This window comes from Elgaria multicarinata, chromosome 6 (assembly GCF_023053635.1).
Source record: "Elgaria multicarinata webbii isolate HBS135686 ecotype San Diego chromosome 6, rElgMul1.1.pri, whole genome shotgun sequence".
Classification (NCBI taxonomy): Eukaryota; Metazoa; Chordata; class Lepidosauria; order Squamata; family Anguidae; genus Elgaria; species Elgaria multicarinata.
The window spans coordinates 34,709,409-34,730,699 of NC_086176.1; the positions used below are offsets into that span (position 1 = coordinate 34,709,409).

At 41.9% G+C, this 21,291-nt stretch overlaps 1 protein-coding gene across 1 annotated transcript in view; it reads right to left on the reverse strand.

Moving 5' to 3' along the window:
- FOCAD (focadhesin) overlaps positions 1–21,291 on the reverse strand; it is a 146,014-nt gene that overhangs the window by 65,721 nt on the left and 59,002 nt on the right. The window contains exons 16-20 of the mRNA XM_063129216.1: positions 9,626–9,760; positions 7,434–7,484; positions 5,734–5,817; positions 3,653–3,788; positions 1,487–1,675 (exon numbers count right to left, since the gene is read on the reverse strand). Coding sequence (XP_062985286.1) covers positions 1,487–1,675; positions 3,653–3,788; positions 5,734–5,817; positions 7,434–7,484; positions 9,626–9,760 — 595 coding nt within the window. The remainder of the gene's footprint in view (positions 1–1,486; positions 1,676–3,652; positions 3,789–5,733; positions 5,818–7,433; positions 7,485–9,625; positions 9,761–21,291) is intronic.

Below are 21,291 nucleotides of genomic sequence, written 5' to 3' on the forward strand. Positions count from 1 at the left end.
TTAGGTCAGTTTATGGAGATCAGAGATAACCTGATCAGTCCAATTCTGCAATGCCTTTGGTGTACAGAAGTGCATGCGGTCTGTCTGTCTGTCTCCTGGCCTTACCTCTCTCTAAGTGCAAAGATAGAGAAGGTCAATGGATATAAAATCTGGGGAAATGGAGTAGATCAGAACAAGGAGGAGTACAATTTAAAAGCCTGTTTGGTGGTGGTGATCCTGGCACATCATAATGAAATGACATGATTAACTGAACAGAGCTGGTTCATCTCCTCAATGACTGGGTTCAGATGACACAATAACCCGCAGTGGGTCAAATAACCCATTGTTAGTCATAACTGAAGGTGGTTTTGAAAGTGGATTGGGCGCCTCCGCTGCGTATGAGGTTTGATCCCAATCCTGCAAACCCCCAAGAGTTTATTTGTGCCACCCCCTATTTGGTGCACCCGGGATTTCATTCCTTGTCGCTCCTGCAGCAATACAATGAATGGGTGAAACAGTACCAGTACATGGGCAGGAGGGCTGCAGAGGGACAGAGGGCATGGACAGGGATTAGGCACAATAGCTTAATAAGCTATGTACAGTAGATTATTAGCCTGGTCGTGTGGCATGGCATCATGGACTATTTCTAAAACAAGCTACTGTGCATAGCTTATTAAGCCATTGTGGACTAAAGTGATGTCCAAACGCAGCCAATGACTTCATAAATTCATTCTGCTTTAGTACTAAAGTGACCAAATCATCACCCCATTTTTGATGAAAAGTAATTGCTTAGTGTGTATCTACCTTCTGATGAAACCTGTATCTCTGAATATGTAGTAAGATTATATTAAATAACGTACTACTTCCAAAAAAAATGGTGATTAAATAGAATCTTCCTCACTAGTGATACAAATCATTAAAATCGAGTCCTTCAGAGAAGCTATTCCAATAATGATTTAAATCAATTTGATTTAAATCAGATCAACCCAGCCCAATGACCTGTTGCAGGTAGTGGCTACTTTTTCAATCGCTGAGCAAAAGGAAATGTCACAGCTGTGACTGGCATGCCAGTAGCCACCATGATCAGCAGAAAATAAGATGGGGGGGATGCGAGGAAGACAGTCCTCATCTCTCATCTTTACTTACCTTGACAGTTGTTGTGAAGATAAAATGGGGAGGGAGGTATATCTACACCACCTTGAGCTCACTAGAGGAAAGGTGAAATGTAAGTGTAATAAATAACTATACTTTTGATTTTGTCTTGGGCCTTGACTCAGCTTTTTTTTACTACTGAATTGTGCTAATTGTAGTGCATATTTTACTATTGTTTTTAAATGGGTGTTTTAATTCTAAGTGTTGCCCACGGAACACTTGGTTGTAAGGCGGCATATAAATAATGCAAATACATTTTTTTAAAAAAAACAAGCAGAAAATATGCCATTCGGTCATCCCGAGATATCCTACCACATGACAGTCTTGCTCTCGGACGCTGCCAGGAGAATCTTACCTGCAAGGCCAGGCTTCAGCCCTGGTTGTTTGTTCCTCTCATACATTTTCAACATAAAGTTTGGAACTCCTGATACAGTCTTCCCTTGGTCTGAACGGACAGCACTTCCTCTCAGAGCAGAATGGTATATTCCACGAGGCATGTTGGCCATCTCCTGTTTCACAAGCGATGCTGCAAACTCTTCAAACGCTTAAGGGGGAGCGGGGGAAGGAGAGCGGGGAGACAGAAAGAAAACAAAAGGTGACTGACTGAGGAAACCAGAACCACCCAGCCAATGTGGAACCACAACGATTATCTGGGAATGTTAGGCTGAAATAACTGGTAACTCCATATTCAGCTGACAGCCCCAAGGTCATGGTTTTCATAACTCCTAAGCAAGCCTTTGCAGCTCCATGTTCACCTCCCACTCAAAACGTCACCTCAGGAAACCTTCAATAAATGGTGTCAGATGTTCCAGCTCAGGAGAAAAAACAAACAGCCAGAGCTGTTTTATATGTTGATCAATGCACCCTTTGTTTGATCATTTGGTTACCGGTATGGAACAACAGAAGCTGAAATGACCTTTACCTTGGCCGATGCAGCCCCGAGAAAGTTCTGCCACCTCCATCTACACGAGGCTCCTTGCCATTTAAAATAAAGCAATCCAAACAACGGATATTGAAAAAATCAGCCAATGCCACAGGTAAGGTTAATCAAGGACCCTAGAGGTGGGGCTTTTCAACCCTAGCAGAGTTCGCCACTGAAGTTGTAAAAGAATTACTGTAATGTTATTACACTTGTGAAAGTAAAATGTATTAACTCAGACAAAGTAGCCATGGATGGGAAGGTCCACAGCAGGGTTACCCTCTCCCCCGCACCCTGTATTATGAATTGCCAATGCCTGGGAACATTGTTAGGTTTAACAGTCTGTTAGTACTTTTTATTATATAATGAAAAGTTTCTCCCTCTCTCTCTCTCTCTCTCTCTCTCTCTCTCTTTCTTCAAAGGGGGGAAGGCTTAAACAACAACTGTTTCACATTAGCCCTGTGGCTTTGATGCACATTTTTCCTGTTCCAGACACAATCCTGGGTTTCCTACGAATTGCAGCAACCATGGGATGAAAGATCATTCACTTGCCCTTTCTTGTAAACCAGACATACACAAAGTGTCACAGAATCAGTTAACAGAACCCAGCCAGAGTTTGGAACACCTCTGCTCTCTCCCCTAACCTTTAAAAACACCCCCCCCCCAAAAAAAATCTCCAATCTTTTCTTATCCCCCCAACCCCCAAGACTTTCTCATTAAAATTAAAAGTAATATTTTTGTTTAATAATGGTAAAAACAGCCAGAGGGAAGCATCATGAAAACGGGCCTAATATTTACAGGAAACTAGGGGAGCTTTCCCACAAATATAATGACAGATCTGCTAGACAGACCACAAAACTCCACCAGTGTTTGCACTGCAGGATATCCTGGTTACATATTTTGCCATTTTCATACACATTGCTTAAAGTGCATTTGCCTCACATTGTCTTCTTCTCGCATGTATTCATTACACACTGAGCAGTTAGCAGAACTTAATACCCAAGGGCGGGAGAGCACGAGCCTTTCCTAGCCTACGCTTCAGAATAATTTTAAATGGAAAATGCATTTTCCTCCTCCAACTATTTTAACTTCTATTTAACAGATATTTAACACTTATACACTTATATTTAACATTTATACTCTTGAAATATTTTGCCCAGGTTCTTTACTTTTTATTAGCCTTTCTGTTATGATTCTTTGAAGCTCCATAGCTATAGATAGAGGATATAAGCATGTCTCCCAATATCATCAGCAATTTATTGGCTTGTCGTGATGAGTAACTTGCTGGATTGGCCATTTACTGACAACAACGGAAGAATCAGTTTGCTCAATCAGATCAAGGACCATCTTTCCGGCATTCTGTTTCAGCCGGTTACATGCCTCTGCCAGTTCATACGCTGAGCAAAAAAGTGAAGGCCGTTCTCCTCTCCTTTGCCCCAGCACCAGTGATTTAAGCTGAATACGTAGTAAAGCTTCATTGTACTGATCGACCACTGCTTCTAAGCCAATCACTTAGCAGCAACTTTCAGGGACTATTTGCAACTGAAGCAATGATATATAAAGGCCTGACCCGAAATCAGTAAACTTATCAATGTATTATACCTGGTAAAACAGGAGGGGGAGTGAGCAACAACAATTTAATGTATGAGGCACCGGGAACAGAGAGATCCACCTCCTCTTCCTCTCCTTCCTCTTCAGTTATGTCCACCTCTTCGTGTTGGTCCAATTCTGGCCTTGCCTATATGAATGAGAAAGTGAAAGATGCCACACAGCTTCATAAACTGGAAAGTATGTTTGTCTCCATTAAGTCCGAGCAGGGCAAGAAATCCTCTAAACGGACCCGCATGAGTTCTGAAGAAAAATATGCCTTTAATATTCTACTGCCGTATTATCAGGATACAGATCATACAGTAGCATTTATAAGCCACTTCCCAATACAAAATTACACATAGATTCATGAACTTTCAACTCAACAGCTTGCTGTAACTAAAAACATTCAGACATTTGATAAGGATACAATACAAATCTGAACACGATTTAGAGAGACAGGGGTGGAGACAAGTTGAGGCATATTCTTCCCTTTCCGTTTATATTCTAGAATCTAGACCAAACGAAATTATTCATAAAGGGAACCTATATCTCAGAGGTGTACAAGAGTAACCACAACAAACAGGGGCAGCTCAAAACATTTTTGCTGCCTGGAGTGAAAGACTGGATGGCACCCGCTTGCCCAACCACATACAAAAGCTAACTAGATTGACAGTTGAACCTTTAACAAGGGCAACAGGAAAGTGTCCTCTACCACACCTAAGGACAGCAAACTAGGTTAGGGAGGGCACATGGGAGAAGGAGTACTCCAGCCCTGCCCTTCTTCCTCAACACGTTTTGTTGCCCTCTACTTGTGGAGGGCGACAGTCTGAAGAGGAGAACCTCCTCTATTCGTGGAGGGGAGGGCTCTCCATGCAACCTGGAACACTGGATGATCACCGTTCCAGATCACATGGGGGCCGTCTAGACGTTGTCCTTGCCACGCTGCGTCAGTTAAATGATGCAGCCACCGATTTGCAGCCACCTTGGGGCAAAGAGCCAAAGGCGCAGAGCAGAAAAGTTGGAGACTTACCCCAACTTTTCCTGTCCAAATGAGGTCAGTGCAGCTCTTCCTTGTCTGTCCTCACTTGGGTGCTTCTCTGGGGGGGGGGGGGCGTTCCCAGGTGGAAGGTGACCTGCCATTGGTCACCAGAAGTCATGGGAGGAGGTGGGCCTGGTGAGACTAATTGCCACCAGAAAGCTCGCTTCGCCTCCCTTGCCGCCACCCTGCACCAGCGAAGCCGTGAGGTTTGGTGTCAGAGTGGCACCACCTCAGCTCCATGAAGACAGCCCCCTTGACAGCCCCCATGGATATAGGAGTCTCTCCTCTTCAGACTGTCACCCTCCATGACTACAGATCAATGAAATGTGACAAGGGAGGGGTGGAACTGCAGCAATGAAATGCTGAAGTAATTAAAAAAAGGTTTTGAAGTAACTGAAGATGCCTGAACTTTTTTCTTTTTAAAAAAGCTGGTGACTGGATTTCTACCTACACTTAGAATAACCCTAAATTGAAAGATATTGTGCGCACGCACGCACACACACACACACAGATATCTTTGCTTTTTTATTCTCTTTCCTGCCTATGCTAGCCTTTTCCAGAATTCTCTGGGGAGTCCCTTTATGATGACATACTTTTATACCACTTTTTCTGGCAGCTCAAAGCACCTTAAAACAGGGGGGGAAATATCTCAGAAGCACAATTATAAATAATAAAACCATATAAAATATGCAATAAAACAATTACAGTTTAAATGGCCACAGGTGAAAGAAAAAAGACCAGTTCAGGCAAAGTCTTAATGAATGAGCAACCTTTCTGAGAGCTCAGTAAGAAAAAGGTAGATGTTGTAACCTCTTCAACAGGAGCAAGCCGCAGACATTTTGCTGCCTGAGGTGAAGAATAAGATGGCATCTTCTCCCATTCCATGTACAAAGGACAACTGGAGTGCCAGATGAATCTGTCTTCAGCAACCTTCACTGCAGGCTAACTTAGGGGGCACAAAGCAGGACACACACAGGTCTCTCCTCCAACACCTAGTTTCCACCTCCCAGCATCTGTCCATCTCATATGATTAAATAAAGGAAGGTGTACCTACCTGTTCTGGAAGATGAAGGATGGTATGCTCTTCAGAAGCAAATTCAGAGAGAGATTTGTATGCCGAAACGGCTACAAGATGACCCTAGAAAAGAAAAATGTCACTGTCAAGTCATATGTCACTGGTGTATTTAGTCAGAGAGTTGCAAGAAAATTTGCCTATACACTTAAACCACCACCCCAACCTAGTACCCTCCAGATGTTTGACTACAATTCCCACCATTCCTGACTATTGGCTTGCTGGCTGGAGCTGAAGGGCGTTGATATCCAAAACACCAGGAGGGCACCAGGTTGAGAAGACTAACTTAAACTCAAAAAAATGTGAGTCAACTAGTAGGTTCCCCGAACCTTGTAAATTGATAGCAGATAGTGGGTACGGGGAATAATGTTGCACATAAGGAACACATTCTGCAGTGGTGCCATCAGAGCAGGAGTTTGGGGCAGAAGTCCAGGACCTCACTTAGCAGAATGAGCAGGAGGACTCTCAAACACAGCAGCGCTGGCTAATTGTTTTTTTTTAGGTAAGTGAAGTAAATAGACATTTCCATAAGACCATTAAGTCCAGAGTCTACAAGTAGCTAACTGCATCACTGTTCTTCCTTTCCAAAGTAAAAGACAAGAATTGTAAAGTACTTTGTGAACTGAAACTGCCAATAAAAGCACAGTTTCGAAGTGACACCAAAATGCTTGCCTTTGCTTTCATCTTCACATCCCCACATGTCCTCAGCTAAATGTCCTCTGCAGAGACAATGGAGCATTAAATGGAAACTCAAGTCTTGTTTTCTTTTGAAAAGTCCTCTGAACATGGGTAGTGTTAGATTTTAAGTTCACTTAGATCATAGCACCATAATGACTACAGATATAAAATGGAGTTGGTTTCTGCTGCCCTGATGCTTTCATCACCTGCTGCTCTCTAGGTGGTCGTTGGGGGCCTGGACTTTGGCCCCAAGGTCCAGCCACAGCTGCACCTCTGCTGTTCTCCACAGTTCTCAGAGGATCCTGGCAGAGTGGGGAAGGGAGGGGCTGGGAGGAAGCCAGCAGTACAGGGCATGCCTTCCAATTGTCCACCACTGTAAATGACACCCCCACCTTTGTGTGAACAAGCTAAGGAGCAAGAGCCAAAAAGAAATTTGGAGGGCGGTTTTTAAATAAGAACACAAATATGGGATACAGTATTATGGCACAAGGAAGATTGTTTGGAACTATTCCAAGATGCAGTATCGGATTTAGCTCTGTGCCTGACAGCTTAACATTTCTCACACTGAATAGGTTTTAACGTATAAGACCAAAAACACACCATGAACGGAAAACACATGTCAAAAAATGGCGTGCCATCATAGGCCCAAGTCAAGCATTACTGAATAAGTCTTGTAAGCCAAAACATCTCATTTCTATACCAGCATGGAAGCAAACAACAACAAAAAAACCCTACTTCCCTTGGTTTGGCCCACATTACCCCAGTAATTTATGACACTTCAAATACATGGGGTTCCACTGATGAATGGAGAGGTGGGGAAGGCAGCACTGGCGGAAGAAGGAATGACATGAAGAAACATGGTCCATGTGATCACAGCTGAATATGTTACCAAGGCAACGTGGGACTCGACCACAGGGGTAAGCTGTTTTGGCAATGCTTCCACAGTAATATCCCCATGGGGAGTATCTGGGTAACTGCACTATCATTATTTTCTAGTGTCTCACCTTGTTCTGCGTATGGTTCCAGAGGAAGCTGACAACTTGAGCTTTAAATTTCTAAAAAAAATAAGAAAAAGATAAAAACAGTTGGGAATGTGCACCTGCTTTACATCTTGGCAACAGGACAGGAGATTCAAATGAAGAATATATGAGCCTAGTATACTGACCTCAGAGAATAACCCAAATAGGCATTTATGGATTAACTGTTTTTTTCTGAATAGGGGCAAGGGTCCAAAATTTCCAAAGGGCTTTGAAACTCAATTTACAGTAACTAGAATGATTAGACAATTTAGCTGGGTCCAAACTGCAGACCAATGAACCTTAGCATACTAACAAAGAGAATTTCAAAGGTCAAAAATTACACTCAAGAGCCAATATTCAATGATGTACAATAAAAATGCGCAGAAGTGCCATTTTGGCTTTGAGAAGGGAAATTGACCTTTAACTGCTCTTAAAGAGGTAATTCATAGACCATTTACACTGTTGTAGTCGCAATGACATTAGCAAACTTTAAATGCTTTTGTCCTGTTAAAGTCATGTAAGTCACTTATTAGAACGTTATCCTCAGCTTTTCACCAAAATAGGAACGTAGAATAGCTGATATTACTGCACGATACAACATGAAAAGCAGCTTTCCTATTGCCAAGCAACGTTGAATCCCCACCTCTCAAACAAAGCTAACATGCGAAAGAACATAGCAGTAAGGCTGCAATCAATGAAATTTACTTCGGAGTAGACATATAGAGGAATGTCCTGTTAAACACCTGCTTTCATATCCACAGAAATAAAACCATCATATTTACTCAAATTTAAGGAAATTTAATTCTCCTCAGGAAATTAATGTTACAACCTGTACTTCCTCTCAGAAATCTGTGTTTTTGAAGTAGAGGAACAGGTGCTGTGAACATGTCATGGGATAAGGGGAGAGGTCCTGTTATGAACTGGTAACTGGTTAAAGAACAGGAAACAAAAAGTAGGAATAAATGGACAGTTCTTGCAATCGAGGGATATAAACAGCGGGGTCTCCCAAGGACTAGTGCTTTCCCCCCCTTGGATCTGGAGAAGAGGGAAGGAGTAAAGTGGTCAAGTTTGCTGATGACACCAAATAGTTAAAGGTGATTAAAACCAAAAGGGATTGTGAAAAGCTCCAAAACAGTTTAAACTGGGGGGAATGAGCATTAAAATGGCTAATGCAGGTCAGTATAAACAAATATCAAGTGATACAAATTGGGGCGAAAATATATATACTGATGGGGTCTGAGCTGGCAGTGACTGACCGAAAAAGAGATCTTGGGTTTATGATAGATGGATGGCACCCCTTTCACTGTGTGAGTGGAAAGAGCATTAATTATTAAACACGATAATGAGAATACTCCTAAAATACTAGACAGTGTCTAACATACATCCAAAAAAGAGGTATTCCTCCAGGCCAAGAGTAGTAGCCAATACTGCTGGAACTCACTGCTAGAGTGACAGGAACTATTCCTTCTGACAGTAATCCAGAAAATGAGCATTTCTGCTCATTTCCAGAGTGGGATAGGTGAGCAGAGGTCCATTCTGAAAGCTCAGCTGACCTGACCTGTTCCTGGAAATTCGTGTTTTGCTCATTTCTGATTGTTGCAGGATCTACTAGTTTCCTGTTGCACTAGTGCTGGGTCCAACTAGTCCAAGGGCATCATTGGATGCTGCCCCAAAACTAGAGATGGAGGTATCAGCCTGTTTTCACTCAGTGTTAGTTCCATATATGTTCATTCATAAGTTTGTTCTATCTCATTTCGACATTAATGTATGGCTGTTGTTGTTTTTAAGAAAAAAGCACAAAAATATATATTTAATTTTGAATGGTTCTTTTTAAAACAAGATATGACTTTGTATTTTGCCATGAAATATAAAAAATTAATATAATTTTGTACACATTATTTGATCTGAGAACCACTAATATTCATTTTGAGCGGTTCTTTTAAAAACCAAATTATACTTTGCATTTTGCCACAAAATATAAAAAATTAATATAATGTTCGTACACATTATTTGATCTGAGAACTGTATCCCAAAATTCAGAGAAGTGCAAAAACCAAAGGATAACTGCAGTCTCTTAATCTGCACATTAGTCCAACAAGTACAACTCCGGGCAGTTCACTTAAAATGCAGACCAAATTAAATCCTTGTGCACCCCCCACCCCACCCACTACACATACCTCATATTCATTTGAGTTCACCATTAACGAAGGGACAAGGGCAAACAGTTCACTCAGTGTTTTCAAAATGAGTGGTCGGGTGTCACAGCTCAACTTTGGTGAAAGCGCATTCCATGTAGAACGAATGCAAACAACCTGGAAGAGAAATGGGGGGGGGGGGGGCGTGAGCACAACAGAGCCAAAACATGTATATCATGGTGCATGTTCAGTCCACTTCTCACTATACTTGTACTGGATCAGAAATTAATATACAGATTAGAAACAGCATGGGAATCGTTCACTTGGTGACATTCTCATGTCTACAATAAGTACAATCGTCCATAAATTATCTATAAGAAATGTTGTAGGCTCTCATTGTAGGTCAGATGTGCAGTGTTCTAATAAGTATTTCTGAGTGGCCCAAATCTACCCAGGATCAGGTGGATTTCATACTATCATTATACACAACATGTACAGTTAACACGTTCAGATGATAAAATATACCTGTTCAGCTTCAGCAAAGTTGCTGTATCCCATCCCTTTAGACCAACTCTGAGAAATTAGTAGGGACTTCTTTTAATAATGATGACTGGATGAGGGCTAATAAACTGAGACTCAATCCAGACAAGATGGAGGTACTGTTAGTTCATCTGTCCGGCGAGGTGATGTTTGCCCTGTTCTTGACGGGGTTGCACTCTCCTTAAAAGATCAGGTCCGTAGTTTGGGGGTGCCCTTAGATCCAGAACTGTCACTTGATGCACAGGTGAACTCAGTGGCAAAGAGTACCTTTTATCAGCGTAGGCTGATATACCAATTACGCCCTTATCTGTACAGAGATAGCCTAGTTACAGTTATCCATGATCTGATAACCTCTCGTTTGGATTACTGCAATGCGTTATACGTGGGGCTGCCTTTGAAAACGGTCTGGAAACTTCAGCTGGTACAAAACAGGGCAGCCCATTTACTAACAGGGACTGGCCGGTGAGACCACATTACGCCAGTCCTTTTACAACTTCATGGGCTGCCAGTCCAGGTCTGGACCCGTTTCAAAGTGCAGGTATTAACATTCAAAGCCCTAAACAATTTGGGGCCAGGTTATTTGAAGGAACGCCTCCTCCCATACGTACCTGCCCGGACCTTAAGATCATCCACAGGGGCCCTTCTCCATGAGCCCCTGCCAAAGGAAGTGAGGCAGGTGGCTACTAGGAGAAGGGCTTTCTCCGTTGTGGCACCCCGGCTGTGGAATGAGCTCCCCAGAGAGGTCCGCCTGGCACCTACACTGTACTCCTTTCATCGTCAGCTAAAGACCTTTTTATTCTCTCAGTATTTTAACACTTAATTTAAATTTAAATTTTATTGTTTTAATTCTGTATTTTAATCTTATATCAATTTCTGCTGTGTGGTTTTATCCTGGTTGTGCTTTTTATACTGTATTTTGTATTTGTGTTTTTAGACTGTTGGTTGTTTTATTATGGTTTTAATTTTTGAGAACAGCCCAGAGGGCTTCAGCTACTGGGCAGTATAAAAATGTAATAAATAAAATAAAAATAAAATAAAATAAATGATTATCACATGTTTGACAAACGAATATACACCCAAAATTGGCCATGGCTGGACTAATAATCATGACCTGTTCCGAGGTACAAGTCTGACCTGATAAAAATACAAGGAATGTAAGGAAAGGTTAGACTATGGTCATCCAGTGAAGGATTTGCAGTCAGAAAAGATATTTGAGGGAAGGGGAGACTGTATCACACAGAGTAAAACAAAAGCTTCAAAGTACAGCAAAAGCTACAAAAGTAGGAATGAGTGAAGTTAATTTCAGATACATTGAATGTCTCACTTGTTCTTTATTCCAGTGATTTTAACAATAAGATGTTATGTAGAACAGGTTTGTCTTAATTGTGTGTTGTGAAATCAGACATGTGACCAAGGCCATGTTTGGATGGGCACACCCCCTTGGGGGCTGGGCATATTGTTGGGCATGACCCCTTGGGGGTTGGACATGTTGGTGGGCACGACCCCTTGGGGGCAGCCATGTTGTCCTCCTTTTTGGTTTCCAAAATATGGTCACCCTATATTACCACTATTTATTAAGTCAACTGATTGTAAAACACAGAGATCTTGGGTCCTTCAAGAAATACAACAGCATATATCCACTTACTGACCAATGGATTGTATTACAAGGACAGGATTGAATAAACCATGCAACCAGTAATTTGCTTCTTGAAGGGCAGTGTTTACATGGAAACACAGAGGCCACATGGAAGGTAGGGAGAATTTGAAAACTACTTCGCTATACAGAATAGGTGCCTCCGGTTCAAAAGGAAAAGAGAAGGAAAACTGACTGGGTGTAACACATACAATTGAATGTACCTAAAGCAACTGTTGAAATCCCAGATTGTGTATTTGAAGCAGGGCCAGCCCATCCATGAAGCAGGGTGAAGTGCCCACATCAGTCAGCAGAGCAGGAGGAGCACTGAATTGCAACATTACCACATTGCCTCCTCCGGCAGGTGTTCTAGAGAGTCCCGCCAGCCACTATTCCACTGTGGCATTTGGCGCATTGAAAGAGCAGCCAGAGAGGCTCTTTGGAGCAACCGCCCACCCTCTGCTTCCCTCATCAAGAGCTGCACAGCCGGAAGAAGTGGCTGTGTGGCTCTCGCAAGACCCGGGAGGCAGAGCCACGGTTACAGGGAAAAGGGCAGAGAAGGAGCAAGAGACCCAAGAACAGAGTGGCTGAGCTGGAAGAGTGAAAGTCACAAACAGGGAGGTAAATATTAATCCCCTTAACTGTTTTGTTTCACAAACACATAATGCCAGAATTAAATATACCTCGAAGCCTGTCAAAAAGCATTCATTTCAGTTTTGTTTCAAGAGACAGCCTTAAGCAGCTAACTTCATAATCAAAGGAGCATCACTGAAATCCTTTGCTTAATGTGAATGTTCGGAGCAAGTTAAAAAACCGAGCATTTATGTCACCCAAACACTGTTCAAATAGAGCAGAAACGCTTTATAAAAACCCAGAAGTAACAAATGTTCCAATTTGACATGGGCATTCCCCTGCCAAAAAGGGGTTTATTGCTGTTGTTTCTCTCATGGTCGTATTTTGCTGCCAAAGGTTAGTTTGGTTATTGGAATCAAAGTGCTGAGGCTCACACATCTCTTTGTACTGATGTGTCATAGCTGTAACAATGCTAATTAGAGAGAAGCAGAAATTAGAACCAGTGACACCTGGAGATAATGACTGAGCCTATGCAAGCTTCATTCCATACCACAAATATATTTAAACCTTTCAAGGAACAAAAGGAAGCTTGCCAATCCAATCCACTACCATTGTGGTCACCTAAGACCACAGTGCATAAGATCATTGTTGGAATGAGTGAACATAGCAGTCAAGTCTTTTACACTGTAGGCATTAATGCTGAATTCTCTCTTCCTCTCCCCCATAACACATTCTCTTTGTTTTCCAAGGACTTCCCCACCCCCCACCCCCTCAAATCGCAGCAGGGAGAAAGTAATTGTAATGAAGACTTCAATGGATCTCCCTGTGGTTAATCCTTGACAGAAATGCACGAAAGTTCCCTTCAGGAATTTCAACTTTTCAGACAGTGCTATCATATCTGCAGGATTCTGCCAGGATTAGTTACCTCCTATTATTGTGCATCATTCAAGTCTATACTCTGATCACAATGGATGGCTGGACCGATGAGAAGCAAAGTTGCCTGGAAAATATATTCTTTCAAAAATTGCAAGTCCACAAGTTAAAAGTCAAAACAAGTCTGGGGGGGTGGGGGGTGGAATGGGACTATGTTAGAATTGCACATCTGCTTTATATTCAACATCCAGGAAGTAGATGCCAGAAGGAGTTTCATAATGTATACAAAATTGCAAGCAAAGCTGCAGATGCCTCTACCAAGTGGAAGAATCAAATATCTATCTGTGCAGAGAACTGAACTGACAGCACCCCGGTGAAGCTCATTCCATAAAGGGAATGACTTAATGAAATCACTGTACCAATATTTTTATTTTAGAAAAAAAAAAATCAGCATACTGGGCATCAGAAAAGTAATTGCTGAATTAAGCAGCCACTTCAAAGATTGGGAAAACACTTTAGGGGGACTATTTCAAAAACTGGAAAGATAAAGCTTTCAGGAATGCCTATTGAGTTAAGTCTTTTTAACGAACAGGCAGATCCATGAATACAATTCCAGTGTAACTAATGTTGACAGCTACTGAAACTTAATCTGATTATATGTTGAGTGAAAATGACACTTCTCCACCCCCACTTTCAAGAACACTATTCCCAAGAACTAGAGAGAACAATTCATCTGGAGAGAATCCACACACAGAGAGGGTGGGAGGGAGGGGAAGAGAGAGAAATAAATCTTCAATAGTTGGAGAGGTCATAAATATGTATTTACAAATTAATTGGAGAAATGATAGATCAATTTATCCTGGAACAGGAAAAAACAAATGTGAACTGTATTAAAAAATAAGTATTCCCCAACTATATGCCATATTTATGAATATGCAAAAACAAATGGCGATGTGTATTTTCCAAGTGCCTTAAATCAAGAGTAAATTAAGCCGGTAAGGACAAAGTCAGGTAAGCCACTCAGCACTATTTTATTTTATGACAAAGTCAAGCACAGGGCCTATGACATCATTGCAACATATTCTTACGTATATGTATAAGATATACTAGAGCAAGAGATCATAAGCTTCAGCACTAGCAATAATTCAGTAAACAGAAACATGCAATCCTATGCCCGATTTCACTGCTTAATTCTGAGTAGATACATGTAGGTTTATTCGTGGAGAATAAAGGTTATCAATGGCTACTAGTCATGATGGCTATATATCCCCACCAGTACCAGAGGCAGTATATACCTCTGTACACCAGTTGCTGGGGAAAACAAGCAGGAGGGTGCTAGTCCACTCATACCCTGCTTGTGGGCTGCCCGTGGGCCTCTGGTTGGCCAGTATGTGAGCACAATGCTGGATTAGATCGGCCGTTGGTCCAATTCACCATGGCTCTTATGTTCTTATGAGTGCACCATCAATTACTTTTCTATAGTTGTATGACAACTTACCACAATAAAAAAATGCACAAATCAAAATTATAAAAACACACATACCGTATTTCTTCGATTCGAAGACGCACTTTTCCCCCTAAATTAACATCTCTAAAAATGGGGTGCACCTTAGAATCGATGGCGTCTTAGAATCGAAGAAATACGGTATTTATAATGCCAACACCATGGCACTAATGAATTCCTGGCTACTACATACAGTAACTTTGCTTTTCAAACCAAAAGAGACTGGGGGAGGGGGGAAATCAAACTTTTTCTCATGACGTTTGAAATGGAACAACAATGATCAAACTATGATTATTAACTTATGCTATTTTTGACTGTTCCCAATATATAAGTGTAGTCAACCTTGGGTCCTATCTCCAGTCCTCCTACACTTTCAATAGCCCAGTTCAGAAATCACATTCCAATGCGAGGAGTCATGATTTGTTGCTTCGGGAATGTGCTGTGTATCCTTTTTCCTCCTCCCCTCATGCATCCAACTTACTATTTGTCTTCCTGATATGTTAAACTATGGTTTGACATACCATCAAAACCAAGAAACGGTTGTTACAGTGATCCCTGGAAGCCAGCATTGCAGATCATAGTTCAGTGATTTGCAAACCTGGTTTGAAGGGAGTGCTCAAGAAAGTTTCTTGGTTCCTGGACAACATGGCAAACTAGAGTTTCACAAACCAGGAAGACTGGTATTAAACTGGGAGCAGGAAGAGAGGAAGAATGGGAAGGGGGAGCATGTGGCCACACAGCACACTCTCAGTCCAACAAGCCAGGAAAATGGCATTTCACCTCGGCCAATGTGTCTAAAAAGGTCAATGAGGGGTCTTTAATACAAGGTCTGCTAAACCAGGAGCGTAATCTAAACAGAGAGACGGAAAAGGTGCGGATTAGAAACCTCTTCAGGTGCTTAAAATGTGAATTCTAGCCCTGCGCCCTCTATGCCTGACTTCCCTGTGTTGATGGGCAAAAGTAATGAAAAGGAATTGGGAGTGAATTCAGCAATGATCCATGGGATCAGGCATCCTGACCACACAGCGTTACAGTACCTTGTCCAGCCTATGCAGAGTTACAGCACACTCTGCTGCCCAATTAATTTGGAACACGTTTTTAATCAAAAGGTTTCTAAGCCTTTAATCTCACCATTTCCTTAATCTAAACTTTGTAACCACGAGAACTAAATATAAGTCACTCTCCTCAGTGTCCCAGTTCTTAAAAGTGTGTATATGTTTCTTTGGAGAAATCAAATCAAATATCTTTTAGTGCCTGGAAGTGTTCAGCCTCACTGAAGAAGGAGAAATTATCTATCTAACTCTTCCAGCAAGTGGTAAGGCTTAAACATATTTTCTGGATGATTTTGGGATTGAAATTAGGAGTTCCTTCTTCCAAAATTGAAATGTGCTGAGAAAAGAATGAGATGAAACTATTGCAGATGAGTTGCAACTTATGTATCATCTTCTGTCAAGTGAGTGTCTATGAATTCCTATGCATTCTCTCCTCTATCAATTCGACAGTCTAAAAAAAATATGTACGTTTTCTCTTATACTCATAGCAATCTTACCTGTTCCTGCATGGAGAGTTTAATGTGCCATCTATTTAGAAAGGGAATCTACAGTGATCTGAGGCATTTTGAAAAAGATGCTGCTGTGACTGCAATGCTCGCTAACGGCTGGATCTATGGTCACTAGCTCATATGTTGCATTTGACCACGAAGAAGCAGTAAAGGCGTTGTCTATTCTTCCTCTGTGGATACGGAGAGGAATTGTTTGCCTTCATCTGTCTGAGACCTTTTGATATACGTATTAGGATACCCGTTCCTTCTGTCTCTCCTCACAGAATTTGCCTCCCAGACACTTCAATATCTTAAGTTGAATGCTTTCCAACTTGGCAACAACCTTTAAATACAAACCAAACACTGAACTCCAGAGTGATCCTAAGTGAACTGGAAGGAACCAAAATAGGTTCTCGTTCTTTCTCTCTCACACACACACATACACAGCTATTTCTGCTTTATCCCACTTTACTTCCTCATCAGCCTACACCAGAGGTGTTGAACCTCTTTCAGCCTCAGGGCTAAATTCCATTTTGGGGAGGCTCTCGGAGACCACATTCCAGTGGTGGGCAGGGCCAAAGGTAAAGGGGGCAGGGGAAAAATACCATCACATTTTAGTTTAAAGGTCTTACTGACTGTAACTAAGCCATAGAGGAGGCATTTCAACCTTTCAAAATGGGGTGGGGGGAATACACAAAAGGCAGGACACCACCAAACTCTCAGTGATCAGGGAAAGGGGATGGAGCCATCTGGGACACCCTGGAGGACCTGACTGGGACTCCAGGTGGGCCGGATTCAGCTCCCAGGCCTTAGGTTATGTACCCCCAACCTTCACCATCCAGACTACAATGCTCCACAAGGAAACAGCAGCAGCAGCAAAAGGGCATGATCAGCTTACCTTCAGGTAGGACAAGGCAAGTAATATTAAATGACAAGAAAATGTAATTCATTTATTTTATTTTTAATCATGGCAGGAGAGTAACTTGGATTTTCTGCTTTATGCATCAAAATGTCTTGAGCCATCTCTGGAAAGGGATTTGGTGTTGAAGACAAAAAGATGGAGACCACTCTAGGAAAGTTAATAAGGCAACTACATGGGGGAGACAGAAACAGGACTCAAAGGTCACTAGCTGTTCTGACTGTAGGGCAAATTCCTAGTGTGTGGGGTGGAGGGCACCCAAAAATACAGTAAGCTTTAAAGAACTCATTTGCTAAAGTCCAATGAGTATACCACCATTGTCTGAAAGCCAAAGAATAAGTCATTACCTTAGGACTCCCATTATTGTGAAGACTCTTTATGTATGAAAAGGGCACAGGAGTGAGTCTCCTGCTCACACCCACTCAGAATAATCAACGTGTATATCCACATGCTTCATCCACCCCTTTTTGCAACAGACAGATTATACATAGAGAGTGTATGTGCCAATTACATTCAACATTCTCCATGGAGTGATGAGAATCTACACAATTCCATTACTTGCTCCCATTCTCTTTAAAACTTTACACAAGGGCAGGGGAAGAAATAAGTGCATTGGCCCCTCAAGGAACCATTTGGCTACCAACTGAAGAATAAAAATGAATGTCTTTCGACAGCGTTCTTCAACTGCATGTACCTTTAGATACATAAAAGGAAAGGAAAGGAAAGGAAAGGAACCTCTCGTGTAAGCACTTGAGTAATTGCTAACTCCTAGAGGGACGCCTGCTTTCGCTGACGTTTTCTTGGCAGATTTTGTAGTGGGGTGGTTTGCCATTGCCTTCCCCAGTCTCACTTACCTTTCCCCCAGCTAGCTGGGTACTCATTTTACAGACCTCGGAAGGATGGAAGGCTGAGTCGACCTGAGCCGGCTGCCTGAGAACCAGCTTCCACTGGGATCGAACTCAGGCCGTGGGGAGAGTTTCGGCTCCAGTAACTGCGGCTTACCACTCTGTGTCACACGAGGCTCATACAAAGAACTGGCTTCAAAACTAGTGAGCCTACATGCATAGGCAAAGACAATAGCAGATAGAGTTTAGCTCAATTGCACACCTCTTTCATGTAGGACTGGAACTCCTAGATTGGAATACAAAGTGCATGTAGGACTCAGTTCTTCTCTCAATTTTTGACACGGTTCACACATGCACATGCAATATGTCCTGTATACTGTAGTTTTAAACTGTTACACATTTATATTATGTTTTATGGTGTTGTATTTTAGGGTTTTAATAGTTGCTAACTGCCCAGAGAGCTTTAGCTATTAGATGACATAGAAATGTAACAACTAAATAAATAAAATAGACAACAGCTGTATCAAGTAGCGGCTGTCAATATGTGAATGAAGTGCTATATACATAGTACCCCAGACAGAACTCAAAACAAGTCAGTTGATGCATAAACTGCAAGTTATCTATTCAATCAATGAGAGGTCAACTAAGGTGAGTGTATGTGTGAATCAGTCAGTAACACACAGAGGGCAGAGGGATCTAGCATTTCATGGATTCCTTCTGGAAAAAACGCAGTGGCACAGGGACTGCTTCTGCTTCTCACCTTCATAGATTAGGTTGCCAGGACACCTTTCACTGTCAGTACTATAACCCTCACTCTAGATAAGGGATGGGGAAGGTATGGTGCTCCAGATATTATTGGATGGAAACTCCCACCATCCCTCATCATTAGCTATGTTGGCTAGGGCTGATGGGAATTGCAGTCCAACATCTGGAAGACCACATGTTATCCACCAGTGCTCCAGATCTGTCAAGATTCTCAACTGAGCCGAGGGGACGGGGGATGGGGGGATGAGAAGAGTTCTCAGTTTTTCCTCCTTGTAGCATTCTTTGTAGCAAAGAAGTAATTACTTTTTCCATTGTTCACTTGAATAAAGGCAGAGGTGGGCAACTGATGTTGTTGGACTGCACCTTCCATTAGCCCTAGCCAGCGCAGCCAATGGTGAGGGATGATGGGAGTTGTAGGTCAAAACATCTGAAGGACCTCAAGTTGTCCACCACTAAATAAAGAGGTCCCAGTATTACATTAAATTGAGGTCTCCAGTCAGTTTTCCAACACCAGTCAAACACAGCTTGTCTCCAACCCCAACAGATCTTGCAATGTAAAGATGCATCTATACAGCAACGGCAGTTTTCAGTTCAGACCTGGAAGTGCCACTCCAGCATTTTTCTCAATTCGATGAACTGCAACTGAATGATCCTGGCTTAAGTGCCAGCATAACTGTTCCCTAATGAATTTCCCCAGTTTTGCATATTTTATAACCAAAGAAAAAAAAGCTCCATACTCTTACAATCACAGGGGGACATTCAACATGACAGTTGGGCCCCCGCTGTCTTCCAAATTCAAACACTATCCCAAGATTAATGCTTTTTTTTTTAAATAAAAAAAGCACAAACCTAAATAAAGACTTTTATTCAATGAGATAGCCTAATGGCATCACCCATTAACATAGTTTGAGTCACGGTATTATTTCCAACTTGGCAGCAAACATTCAGCAATCATGATTTGCAGCCAGTGAGTCAGGCTTCTCTGTTGGTGGCTAGGCTCCCCCTGTTTGTATGTGACAAAGTCAAAACTTCCCCAGTATTCATTGCTACTGATCTCTTCTGAGTGCCCTTGGAGTTTGGCTGAGGTACAGTAAATCACTGATGCTATCTAGAATGCCAAAATGAAAATCGATTTTCTGTTCTTACACCAGTAAGTTGCAATTAAAAACAACAATGCTCTCTCATCAAAAATAGGCGATCCAATAACATTACAAATTAGCTGAGTTATTGATAAAGTAGGCTACCACACACCCAAAGCACAGGATGGATTTTGGTAAAAACTGCCCCATTTATCATAGAACTTCCAAAGGATACTAGAAGCTATATAATAAACACTATGTATTTATCTACATACTTAGTATACTATCTGTTTAAAAAGCTATATACTGTAACGGCAAAGTTTACTACAGATAACTGCTGCATTAATTGAAAGCAGTGATTTTACAATTGTGTTCTGAGGAACCATGGGGTTCCATGAAAATGTATCAGGTGTTTCTCAATGGAAACAACAGTACTGGGAAAGAAAAAACTTCCTTGCAAAAGGCAGCTGATCTTCCCCGGGATTATGCGGTACTAGGGAATGCTTAGGCTCGAACGTAAGAAATAGGAAGTTGCCTTATACCAAAGATGGAGTATTTGCTCCATCTGGCCCAGTATTGTCAACACTGACTGGAAGCAGCTCTCCAGGGTTTCAGGCTGTGACTTTCTCAGCCCTCCTTGGAGAAGACAAGGATTGAACCAGGAACCTTCTGCATGCAAAGCGTGTGCTCTAACACTGACCTACAGCCCCTCTCCAACCTTTGGGGAAAGAGTCCTGGTTACTGGACAGGGCCTAGGGGTGGAGCTTATGGCACATCTAGGGAGTTGGTGCTGTCTCTTCACCAATGTTGTACACTTTTATTTAAAAAAACCCCAACATGACCTAAAACCAGCTTTGAGGAAGAAGGGACAAAGTACAGACAGTCAAGCAACTAGCTCAAAACCACAAAAGTGGCCAGCCTTCTTTCTCTGGCTGGTTGACAACCCTAACTAGAGTGGGCTCCCAATTCATATGAGCCTGTAGTGAAGCTCAACATGTCTGCCTAGCGTCTTGCATGAATTCAGAGTGCTCTGGAAAACACAGCTCAAGTTCTTCTGAAACATGCCAGGACTCCTTTTCAAGTTGATACAGAAGAGTACCATTGAACACGCCCTGCTCATGAAGACAGCTCACTGCTTTGGAAACAGCTTCAGCCTCTGAGATTCTACCTTATCCCCTATAATACCTTATATTCTGCCTACATTTACTGCACTACCACAAACACTGCTATATACGCATCTATATACTGGATTCAAATTTAGTCACACTTAAAGTAATCCACTGAAATCAATGGACCTTGAATTAGTCATGAGTAAAATTCCATTGATTACATTGGGTCTTCTCTAAATACGGATCCAACCCTGCACACAATTTTAAAGAAAACAAAAACAGCCATAGTTTACATACAGAGAGACACTCTGCTGCTTAATTGCACTGT